At 37.3% G+C, this 19,439-nt stretch overlaps 1 protein-coding gene across 2 annotated transcripts in view; it reads left to right on the forward strand.

Annotated features, from left to right (window-relative positions):
* Positions 1 to 19,439, forward strand: part of flt4 (fms related tyrosine kinase 4) — a 115,962-nt gene that overhangs the window by 61,271 nt on the left and 35,252 nt on the right. For both annotated transcript variants that reach the window (XM_012959739.2, XM_012959737.2), the window contains exons 2-7: positions 1,773 to 1,869; positions 11,790 to 12,058; positions 15,216 to 15,325; positions 16,494 to 16,659; positions 16,962 to 17,098; positions 18,015 to 18,186. In XM_012959739.2, coding sequence (XP_012815193.1) covers positions 1,773 to 1,869; positions 11,790 to 12,058; positions 15,216 to 15,325; positions 16,494 to 16,659; positions 16,962 to 17,098; positions 18,015 to 18,186 — 951 coding nt within the window. The remainder of the gene's footprint in view (positions 1 to 1,772; positions 1,870 to 11,789; positions 12,059 to 15,215; positions 15,326 to 16,493; positions 16,660 to 16,961; positions 17,099 to 18,014; positions 18,187 to 19,439) is intronic.

Genomic DNA, 19,439 nt, shown 5'->3' on the forward strand with positions numbered 1-19,439 from the left:
TGAAAGTATGGCACATGCAGGCAGGGTAGGGAAGGCAGAGTATGGCACACACAGGCCAAGTATGGCACAAACCAGCCAAGTATGGCACACAGGCAGGGTAGGGAAGGCAGAGTATGGCACACACAGGCAGGGTAGGGAAGGCAGAGTATGGCACACACAGGCAGGGTAGGGCAGGCAGAGTATGGCAGGTTTTTGCTGTACTACAACCATTAATACGGGTATGGTCATGTAATAACATGGGTGTGGTTTCAAGTGGGTGCGGTTTCAAAAAGGGGAATAGTCAAAACTGGCTTCCATTATCGGCCCTCCACCACGTAGGTCGGAAAAATTCCGGCCCTCAGTACAACAGAAGTTGGACAGCACTGTTCTAGCACATACTGAATCTGTCATTCTGTCATGTTTGTTACTTTCATAAATTTTGTTGGTGTAATCAGTGGTTAAAATGGTGGTTGGATATCCCCTTTGTTAGAAAGCACTGAGCTTTCACAGGCTTTTTAATTATACCCAGAGTGTTACCAGACTTTGAAGGTTTGTGATGCTAAACCAATGCCTTGCTTGATGGCAACTATATATAATTCAGCAACTTTCTGTCCTTCTTCTCTGGCTATAGACTGAGTTCCCAACTTTCACTTCTTTTCATTTATCTGCAGTTCTTCTAAATTAAAAAGCTGAAATATTTCAGCTATTACCTCAACAGTTTCCCCACCAATGTGATAGAATAATTAGCTATTAGTATTCTCCTAATGAATTGCATGGAATGTTTACATTTCTATGGAGGGTAATTAGAAGCCGGATCTACAGTATTATATAAAGCTGGAGCCTGTACCACAGTGAGTTTGACATAAAACATTTGCCAGAATTTCTGTTTAAATATGGTTAGGTTGCTTTCTTTTGGATGTTGATACAGGTGGGAATAAGGGGGGTAGTTTTCACATTATATGGCTGAAACATCAACTTTAATTAGCCAAAAGCAGTAATGATAAGAAACAAATGTGAAATATATCCTTTGTCTTGTCTCTTTGACACTTAGGGGCTGATTTACTAATCCACAAATCCGAATGGAAAAAATTTGCATTGGAAACGAACATCTTGCGACTTTTTTGTATAATTTGCGTTTTTTTCGTCGCTGTTACGACTTTTTCGTAGCCATTACGACTTGCGCTAAAAGTCCAGACTTTTTCGTAGCGGTTACGAATTTGCTCGTATATTGTCACAACTTTTTTGTATTGAGCGCTCGTAAACGGCGGGCAAAACTTTCAAACTTTGCATGATTTTGGAAGCCTCCCATAGGACTTAATGGCACTCTGCAGTTCCAACCCGGCCCAAGGAAAGTCACGATACTGAAGCTTGAATGAATCGAAACTTTCTTACTTGGCGCGAAGGCTGAAAAAGTCGCGACAATTCGCGCAAGTCGTAATGCTACGAAAAAGTCCCGACAATTTGTGAAAAAGTCGTAATGGCTACGGAAAAGTAGCGACAATTTACGAAAAAGTCGCAAAATACCGATCATTACAAAAAAAACACATTCGGACGCTTTTTGGACGTTCGTGGATTAGTAAATGTGCCCCTTAGTTCTTAATCTTTAATGCAACTGTACTTTGTATTTATTTGTATTTGTTATTGTAATTAACCCTATTTGTCCTACTTATTTATTGTTCAGCTGTAGAGTTCTGTGTACAATAAGTAGCAATATATAAATAAAAATATACATACATCCATACAATATACAAGATTTACCTAAGATGTGGTTATTTCCCTTTGTTCCCCTATAGATCTGGTGTGTGGATATTCTATGACTCCACCTACAATCAACATCACAGAGAGTGAATTTGTCATCAACTCAAATGATACATTAACCATCAGCTGCAGGTAAGTGTCGTGGGATGATAATGTCATGGGATTTCTAAAGGACTGAACAAAAATGTCATTAAATAAAAGAAAGGCCTTTCTAGATATATGTGGCTCAGCTAACATGCAGAAAAATAATAGAGGCAAAGTGCTCCCCTTGCCTCTATTTGTAGACACCCATTCAGTGTTGGACTGAGATGGCAGGGGCCCACCAGAAAACCCTGGACCATGGGCCCACTCTCAAAACTTTAATTTCTCCTCTCCTCCCTCAAACTCTCTATTATCCTTGTCTCTTTGCTCTACATACTATACTCTCTTCTTCCATCTATCAAGCTTCCTTGTTTCCGTACAGAAATAGGGAATGGTCGTGAAATAGGCTAAATAATTAGACGCAGGAGGGCACACTGACACCTGGGCCCATCGGGAGTTTTCCTGGTATCCTGGTGGGCCAGTCCAACACTGCACCCATTGCTATAATGGTATGTCAGATATGGCTTCTCCTTCGAGATGAGTGTACATTGTTCTGTACTATATACTGTATACTAGCTTTTTGCAAAACAAAAATGATGGGAAGGCCATCCCCCATAGAGTTTCAAGCAATAATAATCATTTTAAAAATGATTTCATTTTTCTCTGAAGTAATGAAATAGTAACTCAAACTCCTAAGCTGCAAAACGGGTATCGGGTAAGTTTAAATGATTTTAGCACATTTAAAGTATGGTAAGCCCTAGGTCCTAAGCATTTGGATAACAGATCCTATACCTGTATAGGTTTCTCTGTATAAGAACAAAGAATAATTTATTCAGGCAAACCAGGGACCTAAAAATACCTTTTCACCCTTTAATAGTCTAGTGAGCTATTAGTATATGCTGACACTGATATATTTATTAAGATCCTCAGAGAACTATGGTTTTTAAAAACAGATATGTTTGAGTTTATTTATCTGTGTAATCATTTCAAATAATTGCTTCAACACGTGAAAGCTTAGCAGCCAACATTGTAAAAAAATGTTTTCAAAGGAAGCAAATTTGCACTCTAGCATCAATAATGATTTTTCAAGAAAATGCTGACCTTTGAATTTTTTTTTGTATGGCTAATACATCTAAATTAAGGTCAGGGCCCAAATATGTGTATCAGACATGTCTATTAATTCTGAAGTGGGATTTGTTACAACCTTCCTGTTTATACCATTAACCTGAGTGGTGCCGCAAGAATTGAGAACCCAAGGGAAAAACTTGTACTTGTGTTCCACGCCAGTGTGAACCTAACCATTTGATATACTGCAATTAGTAATGATAAATTATTATATTGTAGTTGATATCTGGGCTGATATATCCAAGGTCAAGTTTCATTTCCTCTCACATTTTTGGGTACAAAAGTTTTTTTTTCCATAGAAAAGGTGTTTTTGGGAAAAAGGTTTTTTTTTCCAAGTGGCACCTTGGTTTTTATTTTAAAAAGTCAAATATTTTCACCTTATTTACTAAATCATTTTCACACTACTTTTCCCTTCCTTATGGGGCACTTTTCTGTACCAAAAAATCAACACTTAGGGGCTGATTTACTAAGACACGATTTCGAATCCGAATTGGAAAAATTCCGATTGGAAACGAACATTTTGCGACTTTTTCGGTAATTTTGCGATTTTTTTCGTATTTTTGCGTTTTTTTCGGCGTCTTTACGATTTTTGCGTAAAAACGCGAGTTTTTCGTAGCCATTACGAAAGTTGCGCAAAGTCGCAATTTTTTTGTAGCGTTAACACTTAAAAGGCGCAAGTTTTAACGCTACGAAAAAATCGTGACTTTGCGCAACTTTCGTAATGGCTACGAAAAACTCGCGTTTTTACGCAAAAATCGTAAAGACGCCGAAAAAAACGCAAAAGATACGAAAAAATCGCAAAAGATACGAAAAAAATCGCAAAATTACCGATCATTACGAAAAAAACGCAATCGGACGCATTCGGCCCGTTCGTGGGTTAGTAAATGTGCCCCTAAGGGGGCTCATTTACTAACATTTGTATTTTTTTACCTTTGCACAAATCAAAGGTTTTTGACGCTAAAAATCATAGATTTTACCAATGACACAAAAACTCGTGATTAGTGTAATTTGTTTTTATTAAGCGAAAAGAAAACACAAAAAAGACAAAACGACACCATTTAGAAGCAGTTGAAGTCACGTAGAAATCAATGGGAGCTGTCCTAAGCAAATTGTCATGATCTTTTTTTTTTTTTTCATTTGTAAATTTTAGGTTTATATGTTTATTCATTTTTGTTCTGCATTTTCATTTGTTTGTGCTTTCTATATTTGGATCTTTGAAGACATTTGTGGCGACGAGTGGAAATTAGTTTATTTGTTTGTTTCAAAACACTCTAAAACCTCAAAAATCAGAGTGTTAATAAATGTGTCTCTCAGTATAAGCTAGTGTTTTCAATGCCTAATAAATGGGCAGCACAGTAGATCAGTGGTTACTGCTTTGATTTGTAGAGATAGGGTTTGGTCTTTATCTTTAAGGGGATTTTAGTTATTACCCCCATGTCTGCATAGTTTTCCTCATAGTACACCAGTTTCCTACTACACTATAAAAACATACAGGAGCAATGTAAGGCCAACATCTCCAGTGATATTGGCTTACACACTATAACAAATATGCCCCAAAGTGTCTTAAACATTTCTAAACCCCTATTCTGAGCTGAGAGGGACCTTGAAAAAGAGGGCTTAGGGCCATGAAGTGTGATAAACTATGAATTAAACTCAAGTGGCCATTTACCTAATTTCCCTTTTCAGATTAACTTAAGTGTCGATAGTACTTTATGATGATTAAGTGCATTCTGAGCTGGTTCAGTGATGAAAAATGCCTCCAAAATGGTCTCTTTAGTAGTTACTTTCAGCATGAGGTCCCTCTGTAGTCTGGGAAATAGAGCAGATGCTAAACATTAAATCATTCTAGCAAACATTAACTTGGGATGCCTTGAATATCCTATCATGCATTGTATGCTGCTCTCCACCCACTGATCCCAGTTCCAAGACTTAATGTAAAAAAATAAATAAATGAAATCCTTAATCACTAAAGTTTGTACCAAATCCAAGGTACAGGGCACTGCACTGTTTTTTCCAGCTCTGTAATGAATTGAATTTGAATGGCTTCCCAGTTTTCTTTGGAAGTAAAGCCCTCAATACTGGACACATCAAGCTGTGAAAATAAGTATTTTCGAAATTCATCAATGCAGAGAATAACTTTAAAAATCTCTGCCTTCTTGTCATGTTCTTACTTACTTCTCAGCTGGAAGTGTACAACTTTTAATGGAACCGATTGTGCCTTGAGCACAGATTTCCAAAATCCATATGTATGTACACATATTGATCATTTAGGATTTGCCATCTACTTAAGGATTCCAAGCGCAGGCCAGATATTGAGCATTTTGGCCATCAACAATAATGGGCAAATATTTTCTTTTGGTGATGATGAGTTCAGATATTGGCAATTATTTTGGACAGACTGTGGTCTGATAGAATCTCTAAACTAAGGTTCATTTGAAAAATCAAGGGCACTTATAACAAATACTGGTCTGAACTAGTTTCATATAAAGGGATCTTCACCCAAATAATAAAAAACAAATACTTTTTATATTTTTTTTTAATAAAAAAAGATGTCATTCTAAGTAACTTTCCAATATATACTGCCACATAATTTTAGAATGTAATATATACTTAAAGAATACCACAAACCGGTTCTATATTGGGCCATGACAAGAAGAAAGCCATTACTCATAAAAGTCCACCATGACTCCTGTTGAGAGTATTAATAATAAACACTCAGCAGATTCTCGGGCCATGTTGAAAGACATTTTTGTAGTCTTACATAACTAAAAATGGAATCTTTTGGCCTATATTCAAGTTGTTGTGTTTGGCACCTGGCTAACACAGAAATCTTCCAAAGACATCATTTCCGTGAATCTGAAAAAAATAAGTAGAAAAAAATACTGCTTGTTAAACAATATAAAATGCGCTTACAAGATAAAACAAGGAATGTAGCAGAAAAGACATCAATTTTAACAATAAAGAACATCATTATTAAAGCTGAATGCTTTACTATCATTTTGATACTCACTTGTGTCAAATACCACCTATGGCTCCATCTCTATTCCCCTTTCAGTTTTTTAAAAGTATAAATAACAGCTACAAATGTACCAACCTACATTTGTACACCACTGTATGTCTCACTATTGAACAGCACAACAGAAACTGTTTAGTGTTCCTTAATTAACAAAGGAAGAACATTACATGTTTGGGTATGTGTTCAATATGCATCAACATTAAAGGGATTTTGTCATTAGAACTTCTTTCAGATAACCTATTGTTTCTCCTACTCCCATGTAACTGGAGGAGTCCTAAGCTGGACTTGGATTTCTTACTATTGAGTGCTATTCTGATATCTACTGGGAGCTACTATCTTGCTCCCTTCCCATTGTTCTGCTGATCGGCTGCTGGGAGGGGGGTGATATCACTCCAACTAGCAGCGCAGCAGTAAAGTGTGACTGAAGTTTATCAGAGCACAAGACACATGGCTGTGGCACCCTGGGAAATTAAGAATATGGCTAGTCCCATGTGAAATTTCAAAACTAAATATAAAAAAATCTGTTTGTGTTTTTCAAAAAGAATGGAATTCAGTGCACACATACTATATATACATACTATATATGCCTAGACCAGACAGAAAGCAAAGTAAATTGTAAATAAGTGAGTTACCAAGACATACCTGTACATTGTCCTAAACAAGGTGAGTGGTAAATACAGAATGTGTAACCACAGAAATACTTTGCCAGCAGGAAAACAAAGTGGTGGTAAATACAGAATGAAATCCCACACAGAAATTGTTAAAAAGGAGTAGATATTATACTAGGGGGAATAAATCCCTTTATTATAAGAATTTTTATATTAGAACTGCTAACTAAACAATGTTCCCAATTCAAAGTCTTTTTTGGTTCTCTGCTTTTATTCTGCTATAATATCTTGAGCGCTGCATCATGTTAGTCTCATGCTGTTATTGTGCTGTCCAAAGTGATATTAGAGATTATATGACAAAGATATTCAAATGCGTTTGGATGAAACTTTGAATGCTGATAGTCTGTGTTCCAACAACATGATCAGTTATTCATAATACTAAAATAAGGATGCATTTATTATAATACTGTTGGACTAAAAGTAAAGACATTTCCACAACGCCTTAAACAATTTTTACATTCGTGTTTCTCTTCAAATTTACAAATTTTGACACCAGCAGTTGGATAACCTGGACCCATGCAACACCCTATGAGAGCTGGTCTAACTTACTCAAAGTCTCTTGCCTGACCACAAAGCTGATTTCCATGGCGTCTCACCATTTTACCCACATGTTTGTAAACTCAAAGTGCACAGCTAAGCCAGCTTGTTGGTGTATTAGCCAAACACATACTGTAGATAGGCAACAGGATCAAGGTGCTTTAAAGGAGAAGGAAAGGCTGGTAAAGAGTTAATCTCAAGCTGCAGGCATAACTTCAGTTGTCTCAATAGTGCCCCATAGTCTCCCCATATTTCACCTGTTCAGAAGATCTGAAGCCAAACAGGAAGAAAAAAGGTTGAGCTGTATAAAGAAAGTTCCCATAATGCCTCACTCCTGCACAGACCTGCAGACCAAACTGAACATGCTCAGTTAGTTAGACTATGAGTCAGCTTCCTGCTGATTGGCTCAGATCCACATTCCTAAGGGGGGGGAGTGAGTTCTTAGCATTCTTGAGGGAGGGGGGAGCTTAGGAATGTTGATCTAAGCCAATCAGCAGGAAGCTGACTCATAGGAGGGAATTGACAAAAGTGGAGGTTGCCCTTTTTTGGAGTAAAAGTGGTGGAAAACACTTTCTCCAGATTTACAAACAGAAATCCGCCTAAATTCTGACTCAACTGCCACTTTTCCGTTTTTGGTGAAAGAAAGACAGTTTACAGACACTTTTGCGAATTTGTCATAAAAACAACATTTATACGTCGTTTTAACTAAATTTTTCCCGACATTTTTCCCAACATTTTCAAAATGGAGTAAAGCTCAGTGTAACCCTTTCAGACCAATTCTAAGCTCTTCTGTTTTGTTTTGTTTCACCCAGTCTCCATTTCACACCTCTGGTAGGGGCCACATTAGGGGATCATTAACATATTAATGGGGATTAGCAGACTACTGTTAGGGGACAAGTTTCTGTCTAACCCTAGAACAATAGGTGCAAAAAGCCTCATTTTATAAACAAGTAAAAAACTGATTTAAAAAAGTTTAATCTACATCCTATATATAAAACGTTTTTACCTCACATTTGCATTGTTATGCCAGTTTTAGCTTAATGAATGAGACAATAACATTTTGAGTGAATATATTGTATACATTTTATTTAAAGGAAAACTAAAGCCTCCCTGGCAAATTTTTAGTTTTAGCAGCAGTGCCCCCTCTTTAATCACTTCACTGACATTTGCCCCAACTTATCTGTGCCCCCATATCATGTCCAGAACTACAGAGCTGCCTGACAGCATTGGCCCCCACCTTTAGCTGCGCCCCTTCTGTTTCCAGTAGCCATCTTGGGGATCAGCAAACAGCACATACACACTGGCACCCAAACTGGGATACTGGGGTACAAGGTTGGACTGGCCCAACAGGGCACTGGATAAAAACCCGGTGGGCCCTAGTCCTGTTAAACTTCTATTCACTGGGCATGTTGGTGTGTGGGCTGCTGACCTGTAATGAGTAGGGGCTAGAGAAGAAGGTATTTAGACCCTTAAATCTTGTTACAGAAGTGGAATTACACAGAAATATAGAAAACATTTGAAAGCCCTAAAATTACCCTTCAGGAAATACTCCCAAAATGAAATGAAAAATGGCATACGAAATGAAAAATCCTGCTGGTAAAATCCTTACCCCAAGGCTCATCTAGATGTGGGACTGGGTTTGATGGCACCGACAGATTTACTAAGAGCTAAAGACAAATTCATAAAAAAATGTTGGTAAAATTACAAAATCTGAAAACTGTCTGTTTAAAAGACAAATTCACAAAAGTGGAGATAGAGGTTTGTGAATTAGGTGGAAAATCCAACAAATCTGTCTCCACTTTTATTTTGTCTAAATATCAGCACTTTTGTGAATTCCCCCCATAGTCTTACTAACTGAGCATGTTCACTTGGTCTGCGTGTCTGTGCAGGAGTGAGGCATTATGGGAACTTTCTTACATTTGTCAATAGTAAGGGATCCCGAAACTTTTTAACTTGTAAGCCACAATCAGATGTAAAAAGTGTTGTTGAGCCACACAAAAGTAAGGGATCATGGAACCTTTTAACTCATGAGCCACAATCAGCTATAAATAGTGTTGTTGAGTCACACAAGCATGAAAAAGTTCACATGTAAGGATACGGATTTGGTTCGGCCAAAAGTATGGATTTGCCCAAATCCTGCTGAAAAAGGCCAATTGTTGGACGAATCCTGGATTCGGTGCATCCCTAATTGTGATTTAGTAGCCCCATGTGGACTGCTAGCCTGCAGAAGGCTCTGCAGGGAGTAAAACTGTGTCTCTGTGCTTCCAAAACTTGTCTCCAAGCCAGAAATGTAAAAATGAGCACTGGGAGCCACATCAGAAGGGGGTGGGGATCACTGGTTTATATAGTCTATTGAATTGTTGAACATGACCAAATTAACCATCCATCTTGTTCAGCTTGTGGTCAACATATTCTTCCAGTATGCAACAGATGGATACAAACGGTAGCTGTTATGTGGACTATGGGAGTGAGACAAAGTTTTCAAAAAAACAAGTGGCGAGCGCCAATATTATGGATTATAAAAACATTTAAAAAAATTTACTCAATAAATCACTGCTCACCAAGGTAATTTTTAAAAAAAAGCATATCAGGCAAGTAGCCTTTTGCCAGTGTGTGGGTAACAGTCTATTTGAATCAGGTAACATAGCATATGGATATTAATTATCATACTTTTCAGTGTTTATCTTGAGTCCTGCTATTGTAGCCAATATGTAAGCCCTAATTTTCTTTAATGTCCCCAGCAAACAGTGAAGGAGGGTGGGTCAGCTTGTTCCTGCTCCTTGGGGAAATCTGTGTAGTAGCATCCTATGCGTTTCAGGTCATGTGACCCATCATCAGGGGCTGCTGTCCTCTGAATTTCCCTTCCTTTTTAAAGGCACAGTGTCACAAGCTACCTCCAAAAATAACCAATACCAATACAACCCATATCTAATTAAGCAAACAAATACAACAAATCAAATATTACATAACCCTCCCTGGCCCCTGTTCTATACCACCATCAACATACTTTATCTCTGATTCTAAAACATATGGGTCAAAGTTTTAACTATAAATGCATCAATAATCTTGTAATAACATTAGTTAATCTTTCCTCATGTTTTATACCACGCCATCTTTTATGCTAAAGGGGGAATAAAAATAGCTTTGCAATGAATCCTGCTGAGTTCAGATTGTTTCAACTTTTTATTCCTTGTAATCTGTCAGTCACTAAAAATATTATTTTCATTACTGCTAATATCCAAACAAATCCTGTTCCAACACATTTTTATTGGAGTGAGCACTTAGATGGAGCTCAGGGACCTTATTGTATTAATTGTAATTGCAAAGAGGGAGTCAAGAGATATTGCCTTTCCCCTTTGGTACTTGAGTGGCAGAAAGCCAAGCTTCGCATCTCTCCCCCACCGAGTTCTTATTCATTCCTCCTTTTTTAAATTTGATGCTATTTATTCTGTCTCCTACATCTATAATTCATTTCATCTGTTGCCTGCACTTTAAGGTTGTGGAGCACCTAGATATTAGCCATCTTTACCATTAAAGCTATGTGCTGCAGGTGCCTATAGGAGCAACGGCTTCCCATCAAGCTGTGAGCATGCAATTCCAATGAAATCATAACGACTATGCCTTCTGCTGGCTATAGGATTCAAGGTCTAGTTTAAATAGTACATTTAGATCTACCAACTTGGCAGTTAACTAATTCCCTACAAAAGGTCGACTTGAGCTCAGATGTGTCTTCCAAAACAAAAGCCATGCTTCCTGAGTTAGACATTGTTGGCAAGAGGAGTCTTCGGGTCTCTAAACTTTAATACAGCAATTTGCAAATTGCTTTTATTTTTTATGATTCACTTTCTAATCCAGTGATGACTTACTCCTGGCACTTAATCAGTTGTTCAATAAAATTGCTCTTAAAAATCCTTAGATTAAAGTGATATTAGACCTCTCCAATATTAAAATAAAAGGTCCAGAAGCATGGAGAGACAGGTTACTTATAAAGGGTATTAGTGTTAATATAATTCTACTAAATTATTGTTATGACCAGCAATGCTTTCCAACTGGAGGTCTTCATGCCAAAGACAGCTTTCCAAAGTTTTTTTGACTATTCAATTCCACATTTTTTCATATCTGAATAGCATTTTAGGTATATTATGCCTCTACCAGCATATTGTAAATAGTTGAGGAGTAGCTGTGGTTGAAATAAGACAAATGTCCATCAAATGTAGCCATTTGCACGTATGTAATTTAGATTGGCAGAGGAAAATTTTAAAAAAGTATGTTCAGCATAGAGGTGGTGCTAGATACCATATAAATAGACATTTACCATGTTTAAATATGTTTTTTCAAAACAGGGGTTATGAGTGTATGTTTTTAATTTGAATGATTTTTGACGAAGTGTGGAAGGAATGGGATGAAGAAGGCAGTAAGTAAGATCCAAGGAAAGCAACTTATGCTGTGATATAAACCCAGTCTACATAAAATATGAAATTATTTTATACTTTCTTCTATTTCACTCTTAGTGTGGGTGGGGAAAGTCAAGAATGGATACCTTAACATTAAAAGTATGTGTAGTCAAGTTCTTCATGTTTATGTTACATTTTAACAAATACAATTGTCTGCTTATTGATTTCTAGGGGACAAAGGCCCCTGCAGTGGTCTTGGCCAGGGGGTTTTACAGACACAGATACAAAGGACAAAGACTCCAAAGTGACTATAAATTTCAGTGATACACGCAGTGTGGCTGAGGAAGACTGTGAGGGGATTCCTAGCAAACCTTACTGCAAGGTGTTCAGGCTGACAGGAGCTAGGGCTAACGACACAGGCTCTTACTGGTGCCACTACAAATTTATCAACGTCAGGATCAAAGGGACCACAGCTGCCAGCGTCCATGTCTTTGTAAGAGGTAGGTGGACAAAAACAGTATATTTCAATAAAGTTCTGTTATGTGGAAGAGAAAGAAATGTGCCAGAGAAAAGATCTGATATTTTAATGTATGAAGACCCCCACTACTGTGAACTACAGCTATATTTTCTACTAGCTACTAAGAAGATGTGTTCTAGAATCTTTATTCTCATGAAAATAATTATTAAAATCCTTTTTTGAAAGATAACATTTATGGCTGGAAAAATATCAAAAGATGGGGGAAGTGGTTAATTTATGAACCAAGTTCTAAGTACTTTAAAATATAATTCAGTTTTATTACTCTGCTTGTTACACTGCTTATTCATCCATCACCCACTACTGTGTTGCACTCAGGTTCTATGGCTGAATGCCTTGCCTCAATAGTAAGGATCCTATTTTAAGATGCAAGATATCTATGCTGTAATCAGGGCCGCAGAAACTCTGGGGTTACAAACCACTATAGGATACTTACATGGCCTTTTAGGAGTCCCAAGCACAGGTCTGCACTTAAATGGATGTTTATCTTCAGGCAATAGTGCCCCTGTCAGATCACTGCTGCTAAAACACTCTCTGTTTTGCTCTCTCTGTAAGGGATTTCTTAGACTAAGACTAATAAATAATAAAGATGATTTATCATAATCAGTTTTTTCTGATGGGGCTGTTCAAATTCAGACTGTTGTTGTAAGGTGAACATCCCCTTTATAAGTAAAGTTTTAGCTTCATATAAGCTACCACTGTTGGGAAGGATAACTATGACCTTCCCTTTGCCCTACCCCAGCCTTCCTGCATTCAAAACAGTAGAGAGGACATGATCTGCTGAAATTGTGCTGTGGTCAGTTATAAAATGACCATTGATGGATCTCTATATAATGCTGCAGTAGTATTCCTTTAACTGTGCTCATATCCTATAATAAAAATATCATTAAACTATGTCAGCATTTCCCCATGATGAGCAAAGTTCTGCATGTGTAGCATATAGTATCTCTTTAAGAGGATTAAATGTTTGTTACAGATTTCAGTACGTTTTTAGTTGATCTTCATGTATGTTTTTGAACTTTCTGCATTCCTGTCTTGCTTGCAACTGGAAACACAAGTGGAGCTCATTTATAAACAATGGGCAAATTTACACCTAAGCAGTAACACATAGCAACCAATCGGTGATTGGATTTTTCATTCAGCTGCAGGTTAAACGCTGAAAGAAATCGCCTGATTGATTGTCGTGAGTTACAACCCAGGTGCAATTTAGCCCAGTCTAATCTATTGTGAAGCTACAATGTTATTGCTATTTTGATTGATTTTTACTAATGCTCCCCTCTTCTATTGATCTTTCATTTTGACAGCCAGGGCCAGAACCAGTGTCGGACTGAGATGGCAGGGGCCCAATAGAAAACCCTGGGCAAAGGGCCCACTCTCAAAACTTTAATTGCTCCTCTACTCCTTCAAACTCTTTATTCTCCGAGTCTCTTTTCTCTACATACTATCCTCTCTTCTTCCATCTATCAAGCTTCCTTGTTCGCATACAGAAATAGGGCTAAATAGATAGAAGCAAGAGGGCCCACTGACACTTGGGCCCACCGGGAGTTTTCCTGGTATCCTGGTAGGCCAGTCCAACACTGGCCAGAACTAGGGGTAGACAGAAGAGGAATGTACCTAGTGTGCAACTGTTGGTGGCGCTAGGCATGTACCGCTTTAACATACCCCTAGTTCAGACCCTTGTCCCTCCACACCCGCAGGTCCCCCTCATCTTACTGTATATGTGGATATAGTTTTTCATGTACTGCAGAAGAAGGACAACCAGAATTTTCTTAACTTTTAGGGAAAACCCAGCAAAAAGACAGAACAGTTTTGTTTATTAGCTAAGCCCATTTCTTTTATTAATACTATATAATTCTCTTGAGAATTTATTACATACTGTATTTTTCTAAAATGTCTGGAATTTTTTCTTGGTGGATAAGGAGGTCACGTAGAAAATGAGAAACTAGAGAGGTTCATGTGCGCTCAGTGCATCCAGTGGTTTCGTGTTCATGTGCTTTACATTATAAGAAATCCTTGGGCCACTGGTGTGCACATTAAAATAAACAATATCTGTACCGGTCGTTCAGGACATAATGTTAACTGAAACATAAACAATTTAAGATTGAAATTCTTCAAACTAGATTTAAATGGATTTTGCATCATTCAGGCCAAGAGTCCAGGCTCTTTTCATTATTATTATTACTACAGTTTGTATTGCTTAGATCAAGTTTTTCCAAATCGGCCCACAAGAACAATTTACCTGCCAGAGATTTGAGGGGTCATTTACAATTTGCTTTTTGCGATCAACATCACATGCTTTTTGCAGAGTCACCCTGCCCTGCACCTTTCCCATGAATACATTGTTACCTGCATTCTTCAGTGCTCTATTCATAAGGAGCAGGTGGGGGGAGGCCCCTGTCTGCTCCTTAACTTGCATTCAGATGCACAAGTTATGGACTATTTTTCTACCTACCTTCCCATGGCAGTGGAAGAATAGAGCTGTGTTTCATCTGCCTTCAGTGCTGATATGCCCCTTTTATGTGTGCTTTAAGAATGAGCACTAAGGGGCTTGTTTTTGTGCCCCTCAGTGCTCCTTCACCCACGGCAAGGGGAATATTTATCTAGGTTTTATCTAGTTTGATTTTTTTTTTTGACGATTTTGCACTTAAAAAACACGAATTCGAATTATGTTTCAAAAACTTGTCTGGTTTTTATTAAGTGCAAAAAACTCAAAAACTCAAATGTAAAAATTCTAAAAGCTTCAAAGTTTCTATTGACGTCAATGATATTCGGGTTTTTTTTACTGGAACAAGTTTTCCTCATTAATAAATGAGCGAGAATTTGATATGTGAGTTTATTTGATTTAAAAAAAAACAAACAAATTCAAATTCACAAATTCAACAAACTGATAAATAAGCCCTCTAGTATTGCAATTTTCCAAACCCACGCTGACTTCTTGCCCTGCTGTCTCTGATCTATTTAACCCTCCATGTGCAGTTAGTTGTCTGTTTTCACATCTGCCAGCAACAACTCTCTAAAACTGGAATGCTTTTTTGTGGGGATAGAAATAACTTTCTAAATTTTGGGGGGATAGTATAAACTTTCTAGCTTTTCCGACCTACATATTTTCATTGTGTCTTTAGACTGGGAGCAGCCATTTATAAACACTCTTGGGGCATTGCTGGTATATAAGGAGAAAACTAGAGTGCCATGCCTCGTGTCAATTCCAGACCTCAATGTTACTCTCCATATGGTAAGTCCTGCCTATAATGATATCTTTATTTATATTTAGCAGTTTAGGGCTGGAAGGTGTTTTAGTTCCATGCTGTTCCATACAACAAATATTTGAGTATTTATGCCATGATCTTAAGCCCAGTTATAAAACATTGGATTTTGGAGGATTATTGCAAACAAGTAAATATTATCACTCTAATCACGTATTTATAAAGCTCCAACATATACAATAGAATATATATATAGATATAAAAGACATATAAAGCACACCATTTACATGCAATACTGATTATTAAAGGTGGTAAAGAGAGCCCTGCTTACTAAACTGCATCCATTGGCACAGACTTTTTCATCTCAGCCATAACCTGACAATGGGGGCACCAGAGTGACCAAATGCTTGTTTGACATTGCCAGACAATAACTTTAGAAGTATTTGTCATATACTATATCACAGTACTCTTGTTTAATTCGCCAACATATTTAATACCCATTTAATAACTAATTTTTACTGTGTCTTTAATCACAGTTTATATAAAGTCTTCCTCTAGTTGAGTGTAAACACAAACATAATGGATGCTCTCTCAGTGGACACCATGATAAACTCTTGCAACTGCCCCCTTTAAGCTTGTATTACAGGTGTAAACACAACTGTGGGAAGCAACATGGCAGTTTGGTACAAAATAAGAATTAGGCATGCTCCTCATTGGTGCCTGATACCCAGCACTAAATTAATATTAATTTAGAAAAAAAAAAAATTAGTTATTAAATGGGTATTAAATATTTTGGCGAATTAAACAAGAGTACTATGATATAGCATATGACAAATACTTCTAAAGTTATTGTCTGGCAATGTCAAACAAGCATTTGGTCACTCTTTTTCACTTAGGATAGGTGCCCCCATTGTCAGGTTATGGCTGAGATGAAAATGTCTGTGCCAATGGATGCAGTTTAGTAAGCAGGGCTCTCTTTACCACCTTTAATAATTTGATACTGATACTGAGTATAATGTTTTTGTGGACTAGAAAGAACCATCCAATATGGCCATATATATATATAGCCTTATTGGATGGTTCTTTCTAGTCCACAAAAACATTATACTCAGTATCAAAAAATCTTGATAGCTATTCTGTGCAGTAGTTGTATTTAATAGCTGTGCAATCATTGAAAAGTACTTTCATTTCCTCCAGCAAAACTCAGATATCATCATTCCAGATGGAAAAAGTGTTACATGGGACAACAAGGAAGGAATTTTGGTCCCTACCGACTGGATAAGAGACACTCTTTTTCTACACTGTGAGACTGTTGTTGAAGGAAAAGTCTTTAAATCAAACTACTTCCTTGTCCATCTAACAGGTAACAACTATAACACCAATAGATATAATAAAGGTTATCACCCATAAATGCCTCTGCTTGGTAATGTGCCCCTAGCACTATTTAGCCTGCATGCCCTAGGCAGCAGAGCTTGGATCTCAAAGTGCTGCAGTTCAGGACACAACCTGTGAGGCAAGTTGCCCCTAATTTGGTAAACAAATCCTCTTGTCTCGCTTACAAAGGCTGTAGCTACAAACTGTTCAGTGGAAATAAAACATGTGTAATTCTGATTATTGCTGCTGCTGATTAATGTTTTTTGTTCATTTTATATTTTATCAAACCAGGCAGTCAGTTTTATGGTATGCATCTCTACCCTAAGAATACAGAGTTGTTGGTAGGAGATCAGCTAATACTGAACTGCACCGTCACGGCTGAATTCAATACACCAGTCAACTTTAATTGGGATTATCCTGGTAAAGAGGTGATCAGCACTTTTAATAGCTTTTCTACTGCTTATTTATTTATTTTACTTCTTCTTCAGTAATGTTTCTGTACCTGTCATAATCATGACAGTGATGAGCGAATCTGTCCCATTTCGCATTGGCGAAAAATTCGTGAATCAACAGTTTGCTGCTCAACTTTCTTTGTCGCCTGTGTCTTTTTTTTTTTTTGTAAATTTGCCGGTCATTCGATGGACAGGGTTTGTGGGCAAGTGGGTTCAGATAGATGAGCTTAGTGGTCGTTCCCTAATTAAATGAGCTCTAGGATTTTTGGCAACATTGGTATTACATGGCTATTTAATTAGGGAGCAACTGCTTCTGTAGGCTAATCTGTGATGTTATTCTTATTTCTCATTTTCCTCTGCATTTCATCATGGTTAGTACAAAAAAAAAAAAAATTATGCCTTAAAATCAGTTTTTCTTGTTGTATAAAAAAATCTGCCCCTTACAGGACCATATAAATTATCTTTAATTCTGTCCCTTTTGCACCCACTACCTTCCCAAAAGAGAATTTTATGGAAGGTTCATCATGAACACTTTAAAACCTAATGGGTGGGTATTAACTTATATAATTTTCTGTGGAACCTTTTTGAACCAAATTAACAGAAAAACAAACAAATAGGTGTGGTTTTAAAACCCAGAATGTAAACAATAGGTTGTTGATTTTTCATGAAAATGGGAAAATTGGCAACAAAACATAGCTTCCTGAATATTATGATTTTCAAGAACTTGACACAGCTGAATGGTGTGGTTCGGCTGCACCAAGTCAAACAGTAATGGTACAGAAGGAAAAATAAGGTTTTACGTTAGTGCGATAAAATTAACTTATAGATTATCTTTCAGGTTAAGTCTCAGGTGAATGCCTAAATCTCTTCTTATCGTTTATCTACAATACAGGTTAATCGATTTGTGTTTGAAAACTCTGATCGTCGGGCACAGCTAGATCATACAGAGATGTACAGCACCCTTATTGTGCCCGGCGTAAGCCTGAAGGACCTGGGAACATATGTTTGCCATGCAATAAGCGAGACCTGGCATCACAAGGAGAGCAGTGAAGTCATTGTTCATGGTAAAGAATGAAAGGGAAATGGTGTGGGATATGATGTGGCCATAATATATTTTGTACAGTGCTTCCTGTCCTGTCGTGAGGGTAGAGAATCCAGGATGCCGAAAATTGTATTTTTCACAAAACGAATTGCAAAATAGTACAGGGCTAACATTATAAAGCTGTTTTGGCTGGCACAGACTATGTGTGTACAGAAGGTCTAGGGTATTCCAGCTTACCTTTAATAGGTACCTAACAACAAGGTTTACTACCAAATAAAGCCTCCTGTAAGCTGATAGTGTGCATAGAGGCTGCCTAATAGCCAATCTTAGCCCTTATCCAAATAAGGGCTAAGATTGGCTATTAGGCAGCCTCTATGCACACTATCTCTTTACAGGGGGCTTTAATTGGTAGTAAACCTTGTTTTTACTCAACCAAAACTTGCCCCCAAGTCAGGAATTCAAAAATAATTACAAAAATAGTGTTAAGAAGTCTGGCCTATTGCCTGGAAAAAAATAAATAAAAAATATTTATATATATACTGTGTGTATATACTGTATATATATATATATATATATATATATATATATATATATATATATATATATATATATCTTTATTGTTGTTTATTTTATTACATTCATAATTTAGGTTAAAGCCTGAATGGGAGACATCTTTAAAGCTGCAGTGGGTAGGAGGAAACACATGGATGGCATATTTCAAGAAGGCCAGTGAGCTTCAACTTTCAAAATGGGCAAGGGCAGCACAAGCTATAAATACACCTGTGGCTGATGCATGTTTGAATAAAAAGAAGCTTTAGCTTCCAAACCAAAATTTGTTAAAGAGCCTTGCACAACACAGAATCCCCTTATATACTTAACACTATAATCTTTTCCATTAATAAATACCATTTTAGATGCTGAAATCCAGATGCAATATAGTTCTTCTCTTTCTGCATCGTTTAAAATCATGGCAGCGGAGGAGAGACTAAAACATTTATGCTACTAATTATTACAACTTCTCCACGACTATTATTACATAGTATTACATTAAAAATCATGAAAAGGCTGCATATTTTATAATTAATGGATGTTGCAAAGTTGCCTAAAATTATGTTAACTTTTCAAAAAGCTTAAGTCGATGCCGCCTCCTTCACTCCCCCTGCGTTTAGCTTTATCACGTCAAAGGGGGGTGCGCAATAGTGCTCTCTGCACTAGAAGAGCCAAAATTCCAATTTAAAACTCTCAATTTTGTCTCTTTAAGTTACCAGGAGCAGT

This window comes from Xenopus tropicalis, chromosome 3 (genome assembly GCF_000004195.4).
Source record: "Xenopus tropicalis strain Nigerian chromosome 3, UCB_Xtro_10.0, whole genome shotgun sequence".
NCBI classification, from domain to species: domain Eukaryota; kingdom Metazoa; phylum Chordata; class Amphibia; order Anura; family Pipidae; genus Xenopus; species Xenopus tropicalis.